The sequence below is a fragment of the Vipera berus genome (genome assembly GCF_964194415.1).
Source record: "Vipera berus genome assembly, chromosome: Z".
In the NCBI taxonomy this organism is placed as follows: domain Eukaryota; kingdom Metazoa; phylum Chordata; class Lepidosauria; order Squamata; family Viperidae; genus Vipera; species Vipera berus.
In genome coordinates, this window is record NC_138205.1 from 90,764,622 (window position 1) to 90,788,784 (window position 24,163).

The following is a 24,163-nucleotide window of genomic DNA, read 5'->3' on the forward strand; positions in this document are numbered from 1 at the left end:
AATGACAGTGTCATGCTTCCTATTTATTTGCTAGATGTTACTAGGTCTCTGTTTTTTAGTGGCAAGAAATAAAGAGCCCCATGAAGTAAAATGTTATAAAATACAGCAAAATTATATTTAAAATCCTAGATGCATGGACTATGGTATTAATACATAGTTGAAGATATTGTATACATACAGACTAATTGAAATTAAATGTTATTCTTAACATGTTACATTATTCTGAAATAAAAATAACTTGAAAGTTAGTTAATCTACTATCATGGACTAAAATAGAATTAGTAGTGAAAACTGATCCAATGTGACAGTCTTTAGTTTGTTTCACAGTTCCAACATCCAAACCTCACCATATAGTCACATGACCACATTTTGGATGCTTGGCAAACAGCCCAGATTTATGGCCATTTGCAGAATTCTGCAGCCATGTGACCATGATTGATGACATGTTTTTTTGTCAGAAGCCTGTGTTTCCTTCCAGTTTCCAGCAAATCATACCCCAAAGCGAACAATTTGTTTGGTTTATATAACCACTGTGTTGCTTAATGACTGCTCCAAAAAATGGTTGTATAATCAGGCCCCACCACACGGTAACCCATTTTACAACCGTCCTGACTTGTAACCAAAATTGCAGGCTCAATTATGGTCATAACTTTAATTCATTTATTTATTAAACTTATATGCTGCCCATATCATTCAGTAAAAATGGCATGTAAAACGTTGAAACCATAATAGAGATCTTTAAAATTAAGATAAAGTCAAATTAGCTAAGATGGGGAAGAAGGGAGCAATGTGCACATAGGGAGGAGGTGGGGTGTTTTCTAATCCATCATCCACCTCCAGAATGCCATATTCACATTGGTCCCCAGGCCAGTTATTTGAGGACTACCTGCAGTGCATTTTCCATATATCCTTAACTGCAACAATACTATAGATTAGATTAGAAATGTTAATTTAGGCTAACATATCAAACAATTGATCATATGTTATTTTATATTAGCATCATTGATAAAAGCATTGGACCGGGATCCAGAGCCCAGATCCTATAACACTCAGAATTATTATTATTCACACATTGAAGTTTTATTTTGTGAGTGGGGGTGACATATCCAAAATGTATTTTGGTATGCCGAATTCAAGGGACGCGGTGGCTCAGTGGGTTAGGACGCTGAGCTTGTCAATCAGAAGGTTGGCAGTTTGGCGGGTCAAATCCCGAGTGCCGCGTAACAGAGTGAGTGCCTGTTACTCGTCCCAGCTTCTGCCAACCTAGCAATTTGAAAGCATGTAAAAATGCAAGTAGAAAAATAGGGACCACTACGGTGGGAAGGTAACAGCGTTCCGTGCACCTTTGGCGTCTAGTCATGCCGACCACATGACCACGGAGACGTCCTTGGACAAGCGCTGTGTCTTCGGCTTTGAAACGGAGATGAGCACCGGCCCCTAGAGTTGGAAACGACTAGCACGCATGTGCGGGGGAACCTTTACCTTTACTATGTCGAATTCACCTCAGATTTCCACAGTTTGGTACATTAATGATAGTTGAAACCTTATTTTGGTTTGCTTGCTTTAACAGTGACTGAACGAAAGTTTCCTTGGACCTCTAAGTTCTCCATGCTGTATATTGACAATCCAGTAAGTTAAGAACGAATAATGTTCTATTTAAAATATAAACTTGAACATCAGTTCTTTATAGTAGGAATAGCCTCATGGTAGTGGTAAGCATCCCCAAATTATAGTACCCTTAGGCCAGTGTTTCTATCAGCAACAGTAGTGCTGATTTACCAACAGCTTATCAGGTACTTAGGAGCTGAAGACTTGGCAGCACAAGGAAACAACAGCCAACAACTTAATAGCCAGCCATCAACACTCCAATCAACAACTAAAGTTTATTACTACCACATAAGAAAAAAGACATAAGTTATGCCTGAAAAACAAGAAAAATGGGAATCCAGATTTTCTAACCTGAAATTACCTCCTCCACTACCTCCTCCTCCTCCTTCTTCCTCCTTCCTCCCACTCCTACTCTTATCCTTAAATTTATTTGCTGTCTATCTCACACTTCAAGGCAACTGAGCAGTTTACAATATAGTAAAAATATATAAATGTCCAATTTACTAGCTTAGAAATTTGCCCATTGATGAAATTAATGAAATTGATGAAATTGACGTCTAAATAGACATGAATATAGACTAAGTGCAAAACCAGATTAAAATTCGATATAGCTGTAGATGAAACTATATAGTTAATTAAATTTTATTTGATGTGAAAAACATCAGCAACAAACTAAAATTCTTTGTTCCTCAATGTCCTGGTTCTCCTTAACTATCAGGTTGGAACTGGCTTCAGTTTTACAGATGATCCGAAAGGATATGCAAAGAATGAAGATGATGTAGGAAGAGATTTGTATAGGTAAGTTAAAGCTGAATGTTTTCTTTTTTCATAAAAGTAAGTCCTTCTGTAGAGATTTAGAAAATTTACTAGAGCTGTGCAAAGCATAGTATTAAAGCAGCTTCCAGGCATCCGTGTATCCCTGCTTGTCCATGTATGCATGTGTGCATCTGATGGAGCATCTATGCATGGATTATCTCACTGTTAAATACACAGATAACCAAGGACAGCTTTCAAAGCAGTCATTCAACACTTCCATAGGATTAGGGCTGGCTTTAATACTTCAGGAAATGGTGCTTTGCTTATGCTAACACATTGTGAAGGATCTCTTTAAATGAGTTGCATAACTCTAATATTTATAGGTAGTCCTCACTTATGACAAAAATCAGGACCAGAATATTGATTACTAACATGGGTGGTTGTTAAGTGAGTCATGTCCAACTTTTCATCATAGCTATAAAGTGAACCAGTGCAGATGTTAAGTGAACCATGTAGTTATTAAGCAAATCTGGCTTCCTCCATTGACTTTACTGTCTAAAGTTGGCTGGGAAGGTCACAGATGATGATTACATGCCTGAGGATGCTGTAACCATTGTAAATATGTGATGGATGCCAAATGCCAAAATTTTGACATGACCATGGGGAGATTGCAGTGATCATGAATGCCTGGAATAATCCCAAGTCACTTTTTTCAGTGCTGTAAAGATAGATGTCAGACTGTGTCTTTAAAAGTGCAGCCATTGATTAAATAAATGAGATTTCACATTAAAGTGAGCTCTGAGTTTCTACTACAGTTTCTCAGTGTGTATATTAACTGATACTATATCTGCATTTCAGTGCGATTGTTCAGTTTTTCCAGCTTTTTCCTCAGTATCAGAAAAATGACTTCTATGCAACAGGAGAAGTAAGTTTGCTTAAACATTTGTCAATTTGAGAGTGTAAATTTCTATTTTACTTACAAACCATATTCTATTGCAGGGGTGTTAAACTGCTGGCCCACGGGCCAGATGTGTCATGCTGAAACCGTGTCCACCCCATTGCCAGCAATGGAAAAAAAGTCACGATATGTCGTGACATATCATGTGACATTGCGAGTTTAACACCCCTGTTCTATTGTATGTTAAATGTCTGTATAAATATTAAAGAAGAAATAAAACTTCTATTAATGAATAGAATTGTTGATAGGCAGTTACCAGCAAGAGTTCTAGACAGGTAATTTGATCACTTAGCAAAATTTTCAAAGTCTTTGGTTCTAATTGAAAATGTTATATTATTATGTAATCAGGCAAGCAGAATTGATAAAGGGTATATAATCAATTGTACTTGCATAGCAAAATAATTAAACTCTTTTATTGAATGGCACTGATTTATCAGCTCTGATCTAAGTTGCTTTAATATTGGAAGTTTCATTGAAACCTAAGAATATTTTTTGGGTGGATAATCAATTCTGTTGCAAGAAAGGTAAATAGCACCTAGACTTATATACCGCTTCACAATGCTTTACAGCCCTCTTTAAGCGATTTACAGAGTCAGCATATTTGCTGCCAACAATCTGGGTCCTCATTTTACTGATCTTGGAAGGATGGAAAGCTGAGTGAACCTTGAGTTGATGAGATTCGAACTGCCGAATTTCTGGCAGTTGGCAGTCAGCAGAATTAGCCTGCAATATTACATTCTAACCACTGCACCACCACGCTCAGAACAAATAGAAGAAAGGCAGTAATTTTTCCAGTTACTCTTATTGTTAACAATGCAAGTTGTGGAGATTATATGCATGTGAACACACGAAGTCACATTTAAACTTTGTAAAATAATACAGGTAACTCCATAAAAAACATCAAGCAAGTGAATTGTAAGTTGTCCTGTTTCTTGTTTTACAAACCAAGGGCTGAAAACAAAGTTATTTTCTTTCTTTTTTCCCCCAGATCTTTCAGCGAGGTTAATTTTGACCTCTGAATTTAACTTGTAGCATTGGTCTCAACATAAAGAATTTAAATTCAGTTTTGCAACTATGTTGTTTTACCAGCTTTCTCCAGTAGTTTTTGCATTTGATTATCTATTCACCAGAGAAATATAATTTTTTTTGGTATTGTAGATAGCTCTACTAATATTTATCTTTTTAAGAAAACTTTCCCACATCTGAGATAACATTTGGAGCAACATATTGTACCCAATATATATTGGATATAATAGGTCTAACAATACATTTTTTTCAGCAGTTTAATGTTGCTAGTGATTGCTAACACAAGTGATGTTTTATAGTCAAGAGATACTGTTTTCACTGGGTATTTGTTTCTCTGACTATACAGATTTTGTCTTGGAAGGGTTTTTTTTTAAATTAAATTTTGCCAACAGCAACACTTACAGAGGATGGACATGTAAATAACATGAATTTCCTTTATGCCTTTTGCCTTTAGTGACCAAAAATCCTGTTGTTTTCATTTCTAAAAAATTAAAAAGTTGTTTCAAATGACTACTAAATAGTTCAGTTATATACATGTTTTCTCACCCATTTTGCAGACTTGTTATAAACAGAATAGTGTTTGTGAAACAAAATACTAGTCGGGTTAATTTTTTTTTTTATTAAAAAGTTTTAACATACAATTTTTCCTTTAAAAATCCCCCCTCCCCCTCCCTTCTCCCTCCCCCCCTACCTCTCCCCCCTCCCCCCCTCCCCCCCCCGACTTCCCAGAGCTAAGTACAAGGTATATAAAAAAAAACAATCATAAACAACCATATACTAACATCCATAAACTCTAAAATCCATCACTCTCTAGCTTATATAGGATAATATATATATATATATTAAATATATATAGAAAAACAAAAATAGGAAAAAAGAAGAAGAAAAGAAAGAAGACTTATTCAAATGCTACATGAAACTTCTTAACCCTATAAATCCATTTTCTCCATTCCATAATATAACATTCTTGCGAAAAATCTTAGGCCAAAATCTACACCATCTCTGCCAGGTCAAAAATCTTTGAAGTCACTCTCCTATAATCGGCAGTTCCTCTTTCTTCCATTACTGAGCTATCAAAAGTCTTGTGTCAAACCCTCGTCTCCGCCGGGAAAAACAAGCACTCAGGAAAAACCACGACGAAGTACGGATGACTGCAGAGAGCACCTTTAATGTCAGGAACTCCAAGCATTAACAAAGTCAGCGTTGGGAGTTACTCACCCCCAACGCGCCTTTTATACTTTGCCGATAATTGGCCAACAGCTCCACCCATTACCCCCTCCCACTCCCCGCGCAGGCCATCATCCGCCTGAGCTGCGTAAATACCCCGCCCCTATCCCGTCGCCCCACGCCCTGCCTCTTCCCCTGCTGCTGTAGACCACACAACTCGAAGGATGGTACAATCCCAGCACCCCCCTCCCCCATAACCGAAAATCCCCGGTGTGCCCCCCTCCACCATCCCAGCGTCCCGTGCTGTTCCTGCAGCCCCTTGGCAAGCCCTGCCATCTGAGCGTAACCGTGGAACACCCTGCGCCATCGCCGGTGGAGGCAGCTGAAGCTCCGTAATCCCCGCGCGGCTAACGACGTTCGATCTCAGCCGCCACACAGCTGACCGCTGTGAAAACCTCTCAGCTGTTTGCGCCGGCACGGGCTCCCTGCGGCTACCCGTAGTCAATGCCGGCCGCCCCTCAGCTGATTTTGTCGGCGCAGCCTCCTCGCGGCTTTGCTCAGTGTATTCCGGCCGCCTCCCAGCTGGTCTTGCCGGCGCGGGCTTCTCTCGGCTGTTTCTATTGAGTTCTAGCCGCCTCTCAGCTGCTGGCGCGGCTACCGGTTCAGCGTTCGCCCGCCGGACAGCTGGTGAGTTCGGGCGCGGCTGGGCAGGGCGGGAACTGCCGTTTGTGCTCCCCTTAACTAACCTAGGGGCCTGGACATTCTGTTCCGCCACCCAGGATGCTTCAGTAACCGGGTATCCCTTCCAATGCACCAGGTATTGCAGTCGCCCTCTCCGTATTCTAGAATCTAGAATCTCCTGTATCTCATATCGATTATCACCCACGGGCCCCGGGCCCACTGACTTCCCCCGGACAGGAACGGGAGCTGGTTTTAGCAAGCTGCCGTGGAACACGGGATGCACCTTGCCCAGGAACTTAGGCAACCGGAGGCGCACCGTGACCGGATTGATGACGTGGGTGACCTGGAAAGGGCCTATGTACTTAGGGCCCAGCTTCTTACTAGGTATTTGCAACCTCAAGTATTTTGTAGATAAGTACACCCAATCCCCAACCCCTGGGGTGTAGAACGGTTGACGCTTCTTGTCTGCTTGGGCCTTTACGATACTGGCTTGTTTGGTCAAGGCCTCCTTGGTTGCTGCCCAGGCCTTTCTGATTTGCAGCATCCACTCCTGGGGTTGACAGGGGGAGGTCGAACCTTGGTCGCACTCGGGTACGGGAGGGAAATCGTAGCCAGACACCACCGTGTACGGTGGGAGACCAGTGCTACTGTGCACAGCGTTGTTGTGCGCGATTTCTGCAAACGCCAGTAGATCAGCCCAATCTGCCTGTTGATACGGGACATAGCTGCGCAGGTATTGCTCCACTGCTGCGTTGGCCCGTTCAGCAGCACCGTTCGTGCAGGGATGGTACCCCGAGCTTAGTCCCTGAGATGACCCGATGAACTGGAGGAATTCACGCCAAAACCTGGCGGTAAACTGCACTCCCCGGTCCGATATAATGCGTCTAGGCGCCCCGTGTAAGCGGTACACATGGGCTATGAAAAGCCAGGCCAAACGCCGGGCCGAGGGCAAACCCCTCAACGGGATAAAATGGGCCTGTTTAGAAAACAGGTCAACCACGGTCCAGATAACAGTGAACCCCCGGCTCTCTGGTAGGTCCACGATGAAATCCATCCCGATGTCCTGCCATGGCCGGCTAGGGTCTGCCACCCTCTGTAAAAGCCCCGCTGGCTTCCCGGGCTGGGGTTTGGCCATAGCACACGTGTGGCAACGCTGGACATAATCTTTGACCTGCCGCCTCATTCCTGGCCACCAGAACTGACGTCTAGCAAGGTGCAGGGTTTTCAGGAATCCAAGGTGTCCGGCCTGCTTGGCGTCATGGCACCTATAAAGCACAGTCTCTCGCAAGGTTTGCGGTATGTACACCTTACTCCCATAGCAGGCCAGGTCATCCCGTCGGGTTAGGAGTCGCGGGTGTTGCTGTAGCCAGTCATCTCCCACCAGAGCTTTTTTCAGCTGCTGTACAAGGTCCTCCACAACCTTGTTCTGTACAGCCCGTACCATCTCTGGGGCGAGAGGAGGGATAAGAGCCTGCACCACCTCCTCCCGCTGGCTGTCATACTGCGGAAGCCGCGAGAGGGCATCCGCCAGGAAATTCTTCCCCCCCGGAATGTATTTCAGGGTAAACCTGAACCGCCTGAAATACAGGGCCCACCGCACATGCTTAGGGGCCAACTTACGTGGGGACTGTAGGGCTTCTAAATTCCTGTGGTCCGTCCACACTTCGAAGGGCTTCTCTGCCCCCTCTAGGAGATGCCGCCAAGTCTCCAACGCCCACCGAACGGCGTAGGCCTCCTTTTCCCAGATAGCCCAGGCGCGTTCGGTGGTCGACAGTTTTTTGGACGCATAAGCACAAGGTTGCAATGCGCCTTTATTGTTGTGTTGTAATAGAACAGCTCCGACTGCCACGTCGCTAGCATCTGCTTGCACAACGTATGGTGCTGCTGGATTGGGATGCAACAGTATGGGCTCTTGGGTGAATAAAGCTTTCAAGGTCTCGAAGGCCCGTTGACACTCTATGGTCCACGTTACACGCAACCCTGGCCGTGGTTTCACCGCTAGCTTCTTAGTTTTGAGCAAGTCTGTTAATGGAAGAGCTACTGCAGCAAACGATGGTATGAATTGGCGGTAAAAATTGGCAAACCCCAGGAAGCTCTGTAGCTGTCGTCTGGTCCCCGGGGCTTGCCACTGCAATATAGCCTCCACTTTCTTGGGATCCATTGCAATCCCGGCTGCTGAGACCCGATAGCCCAAGTAGTCCAGTCGAGACGCGTGAAATTCACATTTTGATAATTTCACGTACAACCGTGCGTCAAGGAGTTTTCGCAAAACCTGGCGTACAAGGGCAATGTGCTGGTCCATTGTCTCCGTATATATAAGGATGTCGTCAAGATACACGAGCACCCCCCTATATAAATGTTCATGCAAAACCTGATTTATTAGTTGCATGAACACGGCGGGGGCCCCCTGGAGTCCAAATGGCATTACACGAAATTGATAGCTGCCTAATGGGCAGTTAAACGCCGTCTTCCATTCATCTCCTTTCTTGATGCGCACCCGGTAATAGGCCTCGCGTAAGTCCAAGCAGGTAAACACCCTCCCCTTAGCCAGGTGGGCCAACATGTCTTTCATCAAAGGCAGTGGATACAAATGTTCAACACACACTGCATTGACCCCCCGGTAGTCTACACAAAGACGCAGGCCCCCATCTTTCTTTTCCCTAAAAAGAACTGGTGCTGCCATCCGCGAGCGAGCTGGTTGTATGAACCCCCGTGCAAGATTCTTATCAATATAATTTCGGAGTTCTGTCATCTCCCGTGGGGCCATGGCATACATCCGAGGCTTAGGAAGCTTGACCCCCGGCTCTAACTCAATCGCGCAGTCCGTCGGTCGATGGGGTGGCAGGAGATCGCATTCCTGCTCACTAAACACCTCGAGGAATTCGGTATATTCTGGTGGCACGTGTACCTCTGCCCCAGCCCTGCAACTCTCCTCCGGCTTCCCCGGCGGGCCAGATGTGCTTGGCCGCTCATGATCAGGGGGCTGTGGCCCAATCCCTAGGCGCAGGTGACGACAACCCCCCTCCCACCAAATGGTCGGCCCCCACCTGTCCAGCCACGTTAGCCCCAAGATCACCTCCTCCGTCATGGAGGGCACCACGATGAACCGCAACCGCTCCCAGTGCTCCCCCATATCCAGCCGCACAAGTTCTGTGACATGGGTGATAGGCGCCCCCCCAAAAGAGACCCATCCACCTGCTGGAAACGTATTGGACTCCCCAGCCGTACCACCCCAACACCCAGTGTGGCCACCACCTTCCGGCTAATGAGACACCTCGTGCTACCCGAATCAATTAAAGCCCTAAACCCCATCACCTTCCCCGTGGCAGGGTTGGTTAACGTAACCGGAACTGAAAATGGGCTAACCGGAGCACTTACCATGGGGTCCTCCTCTGGCCTATCACCATGCTCGTAATACTCCACGTTTACATCGGTGGCGCTGTCCCCCTCCGTCTGGCCGCTTCCCCCTGGTGTTGACTCCACAGCTTGCCAAGAAGCCCGGGAACGCTCTGCAAAGCGCCCGGGGGTTGTGCTCCTTGCTGGAGTTGCTGCCGCAACCACCCGGGATGCAGGTATAGGGCAGGCGGCCACGCGGTGCCCTGGCTGATCGCACCTGAAGCAACGCAGAACGGACCGTGGTGGCTGGATGGCAGGGCCCAGCGTCGATGGTAGCGGCTTCTGCACTTGGCCCTGCGATCTTGGCAGGACCTGACGGGAGTCTCCTACAGGCCGCACACGCCGTTGACAAACCCGTAAGGCCACATCCAGCTCGACCGCGACCCGCAGCCACTCTTGGAGCCTAGGAGGGATCCCCCGGACGATACAAGCTCGTAGGAGAGAATCGTCCAGTCCGGCCCGGAAATGGTGAACCAGCATTCTCTCTGGCCAGGAACTGAGCCTGCCGGCCACTTCACGAAAGTCCTGCACATAGGCTGTAACTGGACGCCCGTTCTGCCGCAAGCCAACGATCTCAGCCTCCGCTCGGTGCGTGCGCGTCACATCCTCGAATCGTGTACGCAGCGCTTCAAGGAGAAGGCCCACATCCCCCAGTTCACGGGCACGGTCACCGTAAAGGTTCGCCACCCAGGCCGCTACCTCCCCTTGTAAAGCCGTTGTGACAGCCATCACCATTCCCCACTGGGAAGTATACAAAGGACCGTACTGGTCCAGATGGTGGATGGCTTGTCCGAGGAACAGGGCCAAACGATCGGGGTTGCCGTCAAAGGTCACAGGCAGCGGTGGTGGGCCCCAAACCGCAGGCCCTCCCCAAGGACCCGCCGGGCCTCCCGGCCTCTGTGCAACCCCTGGTTGTTGCCACCCCAGCCCCCCGGCTGGCACAGCACCCCCCGGCCTTGTTCCACCAGGTCCTGCGAGGCCCAAGTCGGGAGCAGCCGCCGGTCCCGCCGATGGAAGGCCTGGGACCTGCGGGGTACCAGGGGCCTGCGGGGCCCGGAAACGGGGACTTGCCAAACGGAACCGGGTTTGACTCCTACACTCCGGGTCGGTCCTGGGTCGTGTCCATCTACCAGTCTCCAGGTCGGCATCAGTAGGGGTCCACGGCCGGGGTTCTCCAAAATGGTCCCTCAGGACGTCCATGGTATAACTTCCAGGAGCCGTGGTGTAGCTCCACTCCTCTCCGCCCTCATCGGTGGCACGACGCTCTCTCCACTCCCAGAGGGACCCCTTCCCTCTAGATGGTTGGTTTTGTCCAGCCACTGGCTGGCTCAAAACAGGACTGAGCCACCATTCTCCAGGCTTCTCCTGAACAGTCGGTTCTGAAGCCTCAGCTCCCTTTGGTGATGGTCCAAGGTCCCGGACCTTAGGCCGAACCACTGGTGGGGCCTCTGCCAATTCCCCCACCTCAAGGGGCACAGCAACCCCAGCTGGTTCCTCCCCTCCTGCCACGGGCACACCACCCTGGGTCCCCTCAGCCATGGTGGCAGGCAAAAACCAGAGCCCAGCAATAAGAGCGCTGTGCTGTTTGAACGCTGACTTACTGTCAAACCCTCGTCTCCGCCGGGAAAAACAAGCACTCAGGAAAAACCACGACGAAGTACGGATGACTGCAGAGAGCACCTTTAATGTCAGGAACTCCAAGCATTAACAAAGTCAGCGTTGGGAGTTACTCACCCCCAACGCGCCTTTTATACTTTGCCGATAATTGGCCAACAGCTCCACCCATTACCCCCTCCCACTCCCCGCGCAGGCCATCATCCGCCTGAGCTGCGTAAATACCCCGCCCCTATCCCGTCGCCCCACGCCCTGCCTCTTCCCCTGCTGCTGTAGACCACACAACTCGAAGGACGGTACAATCCCAGCACCCCCCTCCCCCATAACCGAAAATCCCCGGTGTGCCCCCCTCCACCATCCCAGCGTCCCGTGCTGTTCCTGCAGCCCCTTGGCAAGCCCCGCCGTCTGAGCGTAACCGTGGAACACCCTGCGCCATCGCCGGTGGAGGCAGCTGAAGCTCCGTAATCCCCGCGCGGCTAACGACGTTCGATCTCAGCCGCCACACAGCTGACCGCTGTGAAAACCTCTCAGCTGTTTGCGCCGGCACGGGCTCCCTGCGGCTACCCGTAGTCAATGCCGGCCGCCCCTCAGCTGATTTTGTCGGCGCAGCCTCCTCGCGGCTTTGCTCAGTGTATTCCGGCCGCCTCCCAGCTGGTCTTGCCGGCGCGGGCTTCTCTCGGCTGTTTCTATTGAGTTCTAGCCGCCTCTCAGCTGCTGGCGCGGCTACCGGTTCAGCGTTCGCCCGCCGGACAGCTGGTGAATTCGGGCGCGGCTGGGCAGGGCGGGAACTGCCGTTTGTGCTCCCCCGATCCCCTCTGTGATGTCGAGCCCGAAGGGCTTGACATCTTGCTGCCGTAATTAAATTTCACATAATTAGCGTCCACAACCGTAACGTCCGCAATTATCCCCAACAAAGAAAAAAAAAACAAAAACAAAAAATTTGCGAAGAAAACTTTATCCTTTGCTTAAAAATCTTCTACATATTCCACCAAATTTTTATCCAAAAAGCCTTGATCTCCACATCTCCAACATTTTGGCTGATAGTCCAGATACATACTTGCAAACTTTTTAGGATCTAAATGCCATCTATAAAGCATTTTATAAAAGTTCTCTCTTTATGTTCCTAACCCAAATCTTTTCCCACGTGTCCATTGCGATAACTTCCTAGATGTTCGTTGTGGAAGTTCCATAGACTTCTGCTGGTCTTGCTCTTTTATTATTTTCTTTTTGATCGTTTTAAAGCAGCACGCGTCACCCTCCGCTCTCCAGGATCATCCAAAGAAATTGCAGCTTGATCTCCTCCAGCACCATTCTCCTCTATCTGTCCATCCTCAGTCTCTTGATGTTCTCCTTCTCCAGATCCCTTTGCAGCTTCCAAAAGTGATAATGAGGTTGCTTTTAAAACGTTATTATAAAAATCTCGCGCCTGCATCACAGTAATCAGACGGTACCTTTTACCTTCATACATCACCATCAACCCAACTGGAATCTCCCATCTGAACCTTATATCTCGTTGCTTGAGCTCTTGCACGAGGAATATGAAATCCTTCCTTCTCCTTAAAATCTTTGGAGGAATTTCTTTTAAAACCAAAACTTCTTGATCAGCAATCACCACTTTAGAATCATAGGCAACTTGTATAACTTCATCTCTAATTTCCCTCTTAGTAAAATAAACCACCACATCTCTAGGCAGCTTTCTCTGTCTTGCAATCCATGAATTCACACGAAACACTTTATCCATGCCTCCCTTTATTTCAGATGCTGGCTGATTCAATACCACTTCCAGAGCCTCAGAAATCAGCTGCTTTAGATCTTCCTTAATATTCTCTTTTAAACCTCTAATTCTAACAGCAAACTGCATCTGGTAATATTGAGCAAGACTCAATTCTCTGTCCATTTTGTCTCTTAAATCTTCATTCTCCAGTACTTTTGCTTCTAATATGGCATTCTTTTGAGTCAAATCTTCCACTTTTTCCTCCAATTCTTCCACACATTCAGCCACTTTATACACTGAGGACAAAATGTCTACCTTCATCACCTTGAACTTCTGTTCCATCCTCTCTTCCATTCTCTCCTCCAATTTCTCCAATTTCGCCTCCATCTGTGCAAATTTATCACCCATTGATTCCAAAATTACCTGGGCATGTTTTTCAAGAGCATCTTGTAAATCCTTCGATGTCAATACATCAGGAAGGTGCAACGCCTGCAATGATGATTGTTGTACCGGAGAAGTTCCAGCACTCCGAAGAGTTTTTGAGGGAGGTTTAGCCGCCATCTTTTTCACTTGTGACGCACTTTCACTTTAAGTTTAAAAAGTCCATCAAGCTAGAGAGTAGAATATAATAATCCTCTTCACCTTTTCCTCTTGTACCGCTCTGCCTGCTCCTTTTATTCCATAGTCCTTCCTTCAGGCAGGGGTGGTCGCAGACGCCTGGCTCTGCTCCATGAAGTCCGGAGCAGAGACGCTGACCAGCTGGGAGCCACCCAGGCTACGGGGGAGTTCAATCCTTCAGCCGCCCAAGCTACAAGCTCAGGCGGCCCCGGAGAACTCAACCCCTACCTGGGGCCTCACCCCCTCCTCTTCTCCCGAGGAGGGGGCTTCAAATTCGCCCGAACAGCTGATCGGCGCTTTTTCGGGCGAAAATCACTCAGCTGAGCCGCGGGCAGCCCGGGAAGGCTGTCTCCGGCGCCGCGCAGCCACCGGAAGTCTAGTCGGGTTAATTATTAAGATGCTGGGCTAGAAACTGGGAAACTATGAATTCTAATCCTCCTTTATGTATCAAACTGCTCTGATAATCTGGCTCAAATCATTTGCTTTCTTCCAAATAGGGAGAATAGGAGGAGGAAGCATTCTCTATGCTCCTTTGAGCAAATAATGGCTTGGTGTGAATCAAATCAAATTAAATAAATAGAATTTCTGTTTCTGTTTTTTATTTAAGCAAATATATAATTTTCTGTTGATGCCAATTAACTAAGAAGACATAAACTGATTACTTAACTCAGAACATTATCATTTTCTGTTTTTATTTCCAAAAAAACATGTGAACCCTTAAGACACTGTGGTAAGCAAATGTAACAGTCTTCCCTAATTTGATGCTGCTCAGATATTGTCTGGATATTGAAATTAGCACACATCTGAAGCTCTTGATTGGGGTTAACTAAGGGTATCAGCCTTTAGACACAATATAAGAAACTCTAATCAAAGTTGGAAAATGTATAAGTACCCCCTCTATATTAATGTCAACCAATGTATTATCTTTAGTCTTATGCAGGAAAATATGTGCCAGCCATTGGATATTATATTCATAGCAATAATCCTACAGCAAAGATAAAGATCAACTTCAAAGGTGTTGCCATTGGGGACGGTCTTTGTGACCCTGAAGTGGTATGATTTCTATATTTTTTATATTCTGAAATTGCAGGCCCCAAAAGAACATTATCCTGATTGATATCCAGCCAGTGCAAATGCTTTTAACCTTAAATATATGATTGCAAATTAGATGCAACCCTAGCAAGATGGCTGCTTAAAAGCCATTGAAATTTTATTACAGTGTCAGTGTATAGCATTAGCTTGTTCTAGTGTATTGATTTTGTTATGTTCTTTTCCATCTTTTTAATGACTTTTTAAAATGAAAACATTTGTGGTTAATATAGTTCATTTTCCTGATCAGATGCTGGGAGGCTATGCAGATTTCTTATATCAAATTGGCTTGGTAGATGAGAAGCAGAGGATATATGTCCAGAATCAGTCTGATCTGGGACAACAATATATCCAGCAGAAGAAATGGAAAGAAGCCTTTGAAGTAAGTCATAGAGGCCCACATGATGACCTTCCGCAATTAAAAGCATCTGATCACAGTAAGGGGTCAGAAGGAAATCAAATGGAGGTCACAAACTTGATTGCAGCAGCAGCAGCAGCAAAAAAATAAAATAAAATATCAGCCTAAAAGGGAGAGAAGTCATTCTCCAATGTTCTCCTAAAGTTTACATTGGACTCCCTTCAAACTTGAGCACTTGAGTGGGCATTTACATAGGCATCTCTTTTGTGAATTGCTTTAATTTCTTAATGTTAATTCCCGAATGTCCTAAAGCTTTTACTTACCTATAGAAACTGAAAGAAAAGTAATCTTGGAAGTTGTGAGGATGCTTGGACATATTTATCATACCTTTTATATCCACAAATAAGTATTCTATTTTTTTTCAGTCAATTTAAAAAAAAATGAAGTGGTTACCATACACCATTAACTGATACGAGACACTTTTTAGTGTCCAGCAATCTAATGCAGACATGTCAAACACAAGGCCCGGGGGCCAGATGTGGCCCGCGAAGTGGTTTCATGCGGCCCGTGAAGCCATCCTGGAAACAGTGAGGGAACGGCCCCCACTGCCTTGGCCCTGGCCCAGAGACCCTCCTTCTGCCAGAGACCCTCAGATCTGTCCCACTCCTGCCCAGGCCCCCATAGGCACCCTTGAGGCGAACGATGTAGAGCTGGCCACGCCCACCCAGTAGGCCATACGCACTCTAGCCACACCCACCCAGTAGGCCACGCCCACCCTGGCCACACCCACCTGGCCCCTTGAGGGCAACCGCAATGCTGATGCGGCCCTCAATGAAATTGAGTTTGACACCCCTGATCTAATGAATCTTCCACATTTTACAAAATCATTTTTAAATAGAAGAGAACAAAAAAAAAACTTAAAAATTTCTGTTACAATAATTTTAGTTGATATCATGCCAAGCTAGTTTAATCTCTGGAATGTTAACTGCAGTACCTTAAATAAGGACAGGAAAAATGTTTGCTGGGTCAGACTAAGTGGCCCAGCTCATGCAGCCCGTACTTTTTCCAAGGAACAAAATGACATTTCCTCTCAACTTATTTTGGCGACATTTGATTGGGACATTTTTCTTTTATGATTTGAGATGTGGTATTCAGATGGATCTTGATGCAAGGAGGGCTTTTCCTTTTAGTATTTCTTAGTGCAAATATATTTTACCAACTTTTTTTTTACTAGCTGTGGGAACTGTAGAAAAGTAAACAATTGACGTACTCAAGAATGAAAATGAACATGTTAAACTTACATGATTTTCTTCCTCAGGTATTTGACATTCTGTTGAATGGTGATAAAACTGGAAGTCCTCCTTATATTGAGACTGTTTCAGGATGTAGCAACTATTTCAATTTCTTGCAGTGCCAGGTTAGTACTCATGAGAAAATGCAGACATATTGAAAATGTACAGTGCATTCAGAATTTATTCAGACCCCCTTCACTTCTGTTAATTTTGTTATGCTGCAGCCTGATTCTATAATTACTGAAATTCATTTTTTTCTCATTAATTTACACTCAGTACTCCATAGTGACAAAGTGAAAAGAGAATTTTAGAAATGTCTTTAAATTTATTAAAAATAAAAATTCAAATATCACATTGGTATAAGTATTCAGACCCTTTGCAACACTTGAAATTTAGCTCAGGTGCCTCCTGTTTCTCTTGAGTGTTGCTGATATGTTTCTAGAACAGGGGTAGGCAACCTCGGCTCTTTTATGACTCATGGACTTCAACTCCCAGAATTCCTGAGCCAGCTGGCTCAGGATTTCTGGGAGTTGAAGTCCATGAGTCATAAAAGAGCCGAGGTTGCCTACCCCTGTTCTAGACCTTGACTTGAGTCCACCTGTGATAAATTAATTGGAAATGATTTGGAAAGGCACAAACCTCTCTACAGGAGGCCTCATCTGACAATGCATATGGTAGCAGAGCAAAAGCCATGAGGTCAAAGGAACTGCCTGCAGAGCTCAGAGACAGGATTATTACAAGGCACAGATCTGGGGAAGGCTACAGTAAAATTTCTGCTACACTGAAGGTTCCTAAGAGCACAGTGGCCTCCATAACTCTCAAATGGAAGAGGTTTGGCACAAACAGGACTCTTCCAAGATCTGGTTACCTGGTCAAACTGAGCAATCGAGGGAGAAGAGCTTTAGTAAAAGAGGTGACCAAGAATCTGATGGTCACTCTGACTGAGCTCCAGAGATCCTGTGTGGACATGGGACAGAGTTGCAGAGGGACAACCTCTGCAGCCCTCCACCGATCTGGGTTTTATGGCAGAGTGGCTATACAGAAGCCTCTCCTCAGTGCAAAATACATGAAAGTTTACTTGGATTTTGCAAAAAAAAAAAAAAAAAGCCCCTGAAGGACTGAGGAACAAATTTCTCTGGTCTGATTAAACCAAGATTGAATGGTTTGGCCTCAATTCTAAATTGAAGTGTCTGGAGGAAACCAGGCACCACTTATCACCTGCCCAGTATCATCCCAATAGTGAAGCATGGTTCTGTTTTCTCTTTGTCATTATGGGTTCTGTATGTAGATTAATGATAAAAAAATGAATTTCAACAACTATAGAATCGGTCTGCCGCATATCAAAATTGACAAAAGTGAAGGGGGTCTGAATACTTTCTGAATGCACTTTATATATACACAATTGGTCTATAGACCCAAAAGAATGATAGTGATATAATGACATTCTGCAAAAATTAGATCAGATGAATAAGACAGATTTACTTTGTCTTTGAAGGCTTGCAGGAAAGATCCCTTCTTTTTCTTAAGGCCAGAATTGTAGTACCAATAGAATATTTGTAACTCAGGGTTGAATTGTGAAGAGCTTGGTGGTTATGAAACCGCTGGGTGAGATCATTCGTGGTTTTGGAGTTGGGTATCATCAGTATGCTGATGATACCCAGCTTTTTCTTTCGACCCCAAACCACCCCAGTGATGCCCTCAACGTGATGTCCCGTTGCCTGGAGGCGGTGCGGGTCTGGATGGGGAGGAACAGACTTCAACTCAACCCCGACAAGACCGAGTGGCTTTGCATACCTTCATCCCGGGTTTATTCGGACATTCCACCTCTCGCTATGGGGGGCGAACTATTACCCCCCGTAGATAGGGCTCGCAACTTGGGAGTCCTCCTAGATTCACGGCTCACCCTGGAAGACCACATAGGAGCTGTGACTAGGGGGGCTTTTGCCCAGGTTCGCCTGGTGCGCCAGTTGCGGCCCTATCTAAGCCGGGATGATCTATGCACGGTCACTCATGCGCTCGTGACCTCTCGACTAGACTACTGCAACGCTCTCTACATGGGGCTGCCCTTGAGGACCACCCGGAAGCTCCAACTGGTACAGAATGCAGCCGCGAGAGTTGTGTTGGGAGTCTCCCGATACTCCCACGTTACACCTCTGCTCCGCGAGCTGCATTGGTTACCGGTTGCCTTCCGGGTGAGATTCAAGGTACTAGTAATGGTATTCAAAGCCCTACATGGCAGGGGTCCGGAGTACCTGAGGGAACACCTGCTGCCGGCATCGACTTCCCTCCGCCCTGTACGTTCCCACAGAGAGGGCCTCCTCAGGGTGCCACCGGTCAGAGAATGTCGACTGGTGGCCCCCAGGGGGAGATCCTTCTCTGTGGGCGCCCCGGAGCTATGGAATCAGCTACCGGTTGAGCTCCGGACGGCGCCCGACCTTCGCTCCTTTCGCCGCGAGCTAAAAACATACTTTTTTGAACAAGCTGGCCTGGCCGGATGAAGGGATTGGGGGGGGTTTGTTATGGTTATTTTATTGGGTTTTAAAGATGTATTTTAGTATGTGGGCATTTATTTAATCTTGTTTTAACTTTTGTAATCTGTATTTTTATTCTTGCCCTGTTCACCGCCCTGAGTCCTTCGGGAGAAGGGCGGTATAGAAATAGTATTAAATAAATAAATAAATAAGACCTCACAGCCAGATATGTGTTTTACTAGGTCAAGAAGTCAGTGAAGACAATGTTATAGCTACAGTAACATAGGTATCTTTCTCTTCATCAGCATCCTACAGGGAGTGCAGAATTATTAGGCAAATGAGTATTTTGACCACATCATCCTCTTTATGCATGTTGTCTTACTCCAAGCTGTATAGGCTCGAAAGCCTACTACCAATTAAGCATATTAGGTGATGTGCATCTCTGTAATGAGAAGGGGTGTGGTCTAATGACATCAACACCCTGTATCAGGTGTGCATAATTATTAGGCAACTTCCTTTCCTTTGGCAAAATGGGTCAAAAGAAGGACTTGACAGGCTCAGAAAAGTCAAAAATAGTGAGATATCTTGCAGAGGGATGCAGCACTCTTAAAATTGCAAAGCTTCTGAAGCGTGATCATCGAACAATCAAGCGTTTCATTCAAAATAGTCAACAGGGTCGCAAGAAGCGTGTGGAGAAACCAAGGCGCAAAATAACTGCCCATGAACTGAGAAAAGTCAAGCGTGCAGCTGCCAAGATGCCACTTGCCACCAGTTTGGCCATATTTCAGAGCTGCAACATCACTGGAGTGCCCAAAAGCACAAGGTGTGCAATACTCAGAGACATGGCCAAGGTAAGAAAGGCTGAAAGACGACCACCACTGAACAAGACACACAAGCTGAAACATCAAGACTGGGCCAAGAAATATCTCAAGACTGATTTTTCTAAGGTTTTATGGACTGATGAAATGAGAGTGAGTCTTGATGGGCCAGATGGATGGGCCCGTGGCTGGATTGGTAAAGGGCAGAGAGCTCCAGTCCGACTCAGACGCCAGCAAGATGGAGGTGGAGTACTGGTTTGGGCTGGTATCATCAAAGATGAGCTTGTGGGGCCTTTTCGGGTTGAGGATGGAGTCAAGCTCAACTCCCAGTCCTACTGCCAGTTTCTGGAAGACACCTTCTTCAAGCAGTGGTACAGGAAGAAGTCTGCATCCTTCAAGAAAAACATGATTTTCATGCAGGACAATGCTCCATCACATGCGTCCAAGTACTCCACAGCGTGGCTGGCAAGAAAGGGTATAAAAGAAGGAAATCTAATGACATGGCCTCCTTGTTCACCTGATCTGAACCCCATTGAGAACCTGTGGTCCATCATCAAATGTGAGATTTACAAGGAGGGAAAACAGTACACCTCTCTGAACAGTGTCTGGGAGGCTGTGGTTGCTGCTGCACGCAATGTTGATGGTGAACAGATCAAAACACTGACAGAATCCATGGATGGCAGGCTTTTGAGTGTCCTTGCAAAGAAAGGTGGCTATATTGGTCACTGATTTGTTTTTGTTATGTTTTTGAATGTCAGAAATGTATATTTGTGAATGTTGAGATGTTATATTGGTTTCACTGGTAAAAATAAATAATTGAAATGGGTATATATTTGTTTTTTGTTAAGTTGCCTAATAATTATGCACAGTAATAGTCACCTGCACACACAGATATCCCCCTAAAATAGCTATAACTAAAAACAAACTAAAAACTACTTCCAAAAATATTCAGCTTTGATATTAATGAGTTTTTTGGGTTCATTGAGAACATGGTTGTTGTTCAATAATAAAATTAATCCTCAAAAATACAACTTGCCTAATAATTCTGCACTCCCTGTAATTCATTCTGTTTTGATCTGCAGAAGTGCATTCTTCTTAAGGAAGAAAGAATTTATTTTCTTCCAGACTTTTGGTCTAAAACTATTGGCTAGGTTGCCTACATAGATTTTTTTCATATTGTAAACCTTTGTACAAGATAATGAGGGCAAATGGTATAAAATCCTATTGCCAGCATGCAAATGAGTTGGGCTTTTGGATCTGGTCCAGCAGACTTTTTTCCTCTCTTATAAAAGAGCAACTAGTGAAGTATTATTTCAGCATCAGAATTGATTTAGTGTATTTATATTAATCAATTAAAAACAACTTGCATTTTTATTACTCAATACCATATCTTTTTACAAACTGGTGGCTTTTTTCTTCTTATAAAGTTAATTGATATGAGCATACTAAATTGTTTGCAATAGTGATGAATACTAAATTGTTTCATCATTTCAAACTTGAACATGAACCTGCAAGGTCAATTGTTTCAGTTCTCACAAATACAGTGATAAGTACACTTGGCTGCTATAAGAAGAAAAGCAGAATCATCTAAAATGTAGTTGAATGAATTTGCTTTCTTGCTTTGATAAAATAATTTTATATGTGTTCTTTCTCTTTATTATTTTAATAACAGGACCCTGAAGATCAGAAATATTTTGGAAAGCTATTATCACTGCCAAACATAAGAAAATCTATTCATGTTGGAAATTTGACCTTCCATGATGGTTCTGTGGTTGAGGAGTATTTGATTGAAGATATAATGAAGACAATAAAACCTTGGTTGGCTGTTTTAATGGATCATTACAGAGTAAGTAAGATGCCAGGTTGAGTTTCTTACTTATCAGTTTTAGAACCTGAATGTTTAACATTATCATGACTGATATTGTATTTTTATGGAAGACAAGTGTACTATTTTAAAAGAGAGAAAGAGTGTGTGTGTTGTGTGTTTTGCAAAGACAATTAATTGCAAATTCCTCAAAGAACATGTTTATTAGTTACAAAGTATCGGCATGGTCAAGAGTGAAACCAAGTCTGGATACACAAATAACAATTTCCCAATACAAATTCAAATGTCCTACCCATAAAACTATGCAAACAACTACGTTCCCCAATATGATTATTTGGCGGACTTTTTATGCAACGCCCTGTTCCTAGTCTTGGGAGCAGCCAATGACCTTGGTTCCCAAGGTTATTTTGACTAACAAAGCACTTGGGCAACCACCCTCCCTCTGTTCTATGTGGCAACCTAGAATGAGAAGGAAAATGACTGCAGCCATGCTCATTTGTAAGTTTACACATGATAGTCACCTTGTCAAGGATGGGGGGAGAAATGAAATATTAAATAAAAAATTAAAACATAAAATATATTAATAGAATCTATTTACCCCCAAGCTACTGTTAGTACATTGCAATTAGGTTGGAGGAGACCTAATCTCATTGGCCATACAGCTCACTGACTAAATTTGGATCAATCATTCTCTCTTAATCTCATCTATCTACTAAGACTTTTTTGAGACAGATACAATTAGGGGGGCTCTACAAATCATCTCAATTTCTCAGTTGAAATGTAAATAGAAAAAATAAATATCCCTCACTTCTGCTCCTACATTCTTCACAGAGTATTATTAAACAATGCGGACTGTATGGCATATAGGCTAGTAAAGCTATTTCTACCCTTATAAGGATAATTATAATAACATATTATTAAGCGTAATGTTTTTACTGAGGTCATGGAAGATCAAGACTTGTTACTGAAATACATGTGCCACTACAGTTCTCTTTATAAATATGATATATACTTTTTAAAATGGGCATAGAAACATGCAACATTTGGCTAAAAAATATGATCATGCTAAATTTTGTCACATTAAATTACGCTACTTTTCTGTCAAAGAATGGGCCAATGTGTCACAGAAGTGTCTAATAAGATGTAAAGGGAAAGTTAAGATACCTTTGTAGAACGAAGTATGTTCTGGTATTAATAAAATCTCCTCCTTTTTGAAATGATGTACACTCGAATATCTTAATTCTGAATTGAAAATTCGCAGTATTTTCCAATCAAGTGCTGCATTTGCACTTTGAGGTGGCATGAAAAATGTTGCATGTGAAAAAAGATGAGCCAAAATAATAACATAGTAAAAACAATATTTAAACTAATATTTTTTGAAATGAGTATCATTTCAAAATGAGGACCCAGATTGTTGGGGGCAATAAGCTGACTTTGTAATAATGCCGCTTGGGGCCCCCCGAAAGCCCTAATAAGCAGGCATATACATAGAATGAAGGCTATTGCTAAGCACATTGATTTGTGCTTAGATTGTAAGCCGTCCTGAGTCTTTGGAGAAGGGCGGGATATAAATGGGATTAAAATTAAAAAAAAATTAAATTAAATTAACGTTAGTCTCTGGATACTGAATAATGTTCAGTGGGGCAGCATCCAAGGATTTAAGGGAAATGCCTATGATTCTGAATTTTTAGGCCAAACCTGGTTCCCTAGGAATGAGGAAAGAAAAAAGGCAAGATGGCAGCTAACCATGTGACTGAAGGCTTATCTCTTTTTTATTTGTTTAAAAAAGGAAGTGGGAAGGACAGGGCTTCAGTCACAACTGCCATCTTGAGGTTTTGATTCCTCCTCTGCATATGTTCCTGAACTGATCACATCTGTTCTCAATCTTTCTTTCCATTTAGATAGCTAATGGCCTTAATGTTTTGCTTCTCCTGCTTAATTCTGTATAAAGTGTATAAACTGCAGTGAATAGATTTCAGCTGTGATACTATATCTAGATAAGTAGAGAGAGAGAAAAGAGAGTATATTTATGTATAAATACACATACACATATTTTTATGAAAGATTTTCAAGAAGGAAGAAACTAATACAAAGTAAGAAAAAGAAATAAAACTAAAAATGCAAGAAAGAGGGAAAAAGTAAAAGGTAGAAAAGGGAAAGGATACATTCATTACAGCAATTATAGGTATAATTATAAATTTCCCAATTTATAGGTGCAGCTTAACACTCTTTCTATATTTTATCTTGTCTAATAATCTAAACCAGGGGTGTCAAACTCAATTTCATTGAGGGCCGCATCAGCATTGCGGTTGCCCTCAGGGGGCCGGGTGGGTGTGACCTGGGTGGGCGTGGCCTACTGGGTGGGCGTGGCTAGAGTGCGTATGGCCTACTGGGTGGGCATGGCCAGCTCTACATCGTTCGCATCAAGGGTGCCTACGGGGGCCTGGGCAGGAGTGGGACAGATCTGAGGGTCTCTGGCAGAAGGAGGGTCTCTGGGCCAGGGCCAAGGCAGTGGGGGCCGTTCCCTCACTGTTTCCAGGATGGCTTTGCGGGCCACATGAAACCACTTCGCGGGCCGGATCCGGCCCGCGGGCCTTGTGTTTGACATGTCTGATCTAAACCATAAATCATAAGCTTTTATTCTGTTTTATGCAAAAAGTCCATAAGGGATTTCCAGTCAGCAATACATGTAGATACTGTCCTTTCTCTGACTAAAAAACTCAATTTTGTTATTTCAGCAAGTTCCATCATCTTCACCAACCATTCTTTCAT

The 24,163-nt window shown here is 44.5% G+C and overlaps 1 protein-coding gene across 5 annotated transcripts in view; it reads left to right on the plus strand.

Annotated features, from left to right (window-relative positions):
* The window catches only part of CPVL (carboxypeptidase vitellogenic like), a 55,691-nt gene that overhangs the window by 22,074 nt on the left and 9,454 nt on the right, over nt 1-24,163 (plus strand). For 4 of the 5 annotated variants that reach the window (XM_081345197.1, XM_081345195.1, XM_081345196.1 and 1 more), the window contains exons 5-11: nt 1,571-1,629; nt 2,327-2,406; nt 3,223-3,289; nt 14,469-14,591; nt 14,878-15,009; nt 16,304-16,402; nt 21,239-21,412. In XM_081345197.1, coding sequence (XP_081201323.1) covers nt 1,571-1,629; nt 2,327-2,406; nt 3,223-3,289; nt 14,469-14,591; nt 14,878-15,009; nt 16,304-16,402; nt 21,239-21,412 — 734 coding nt within the window. The remainder of the gene's footprint in view (nt 1-1,570; nt 1,630-2,326; nt 2,407-3,222; nt 3,290-14,468; nt 14,592-14,877; nt 15,010-16,303; nt 16,403-21,238; nt 21,413-24,163) is intronic. The other variant, XM_081345198.1, reaches the window with a different exon arrangement.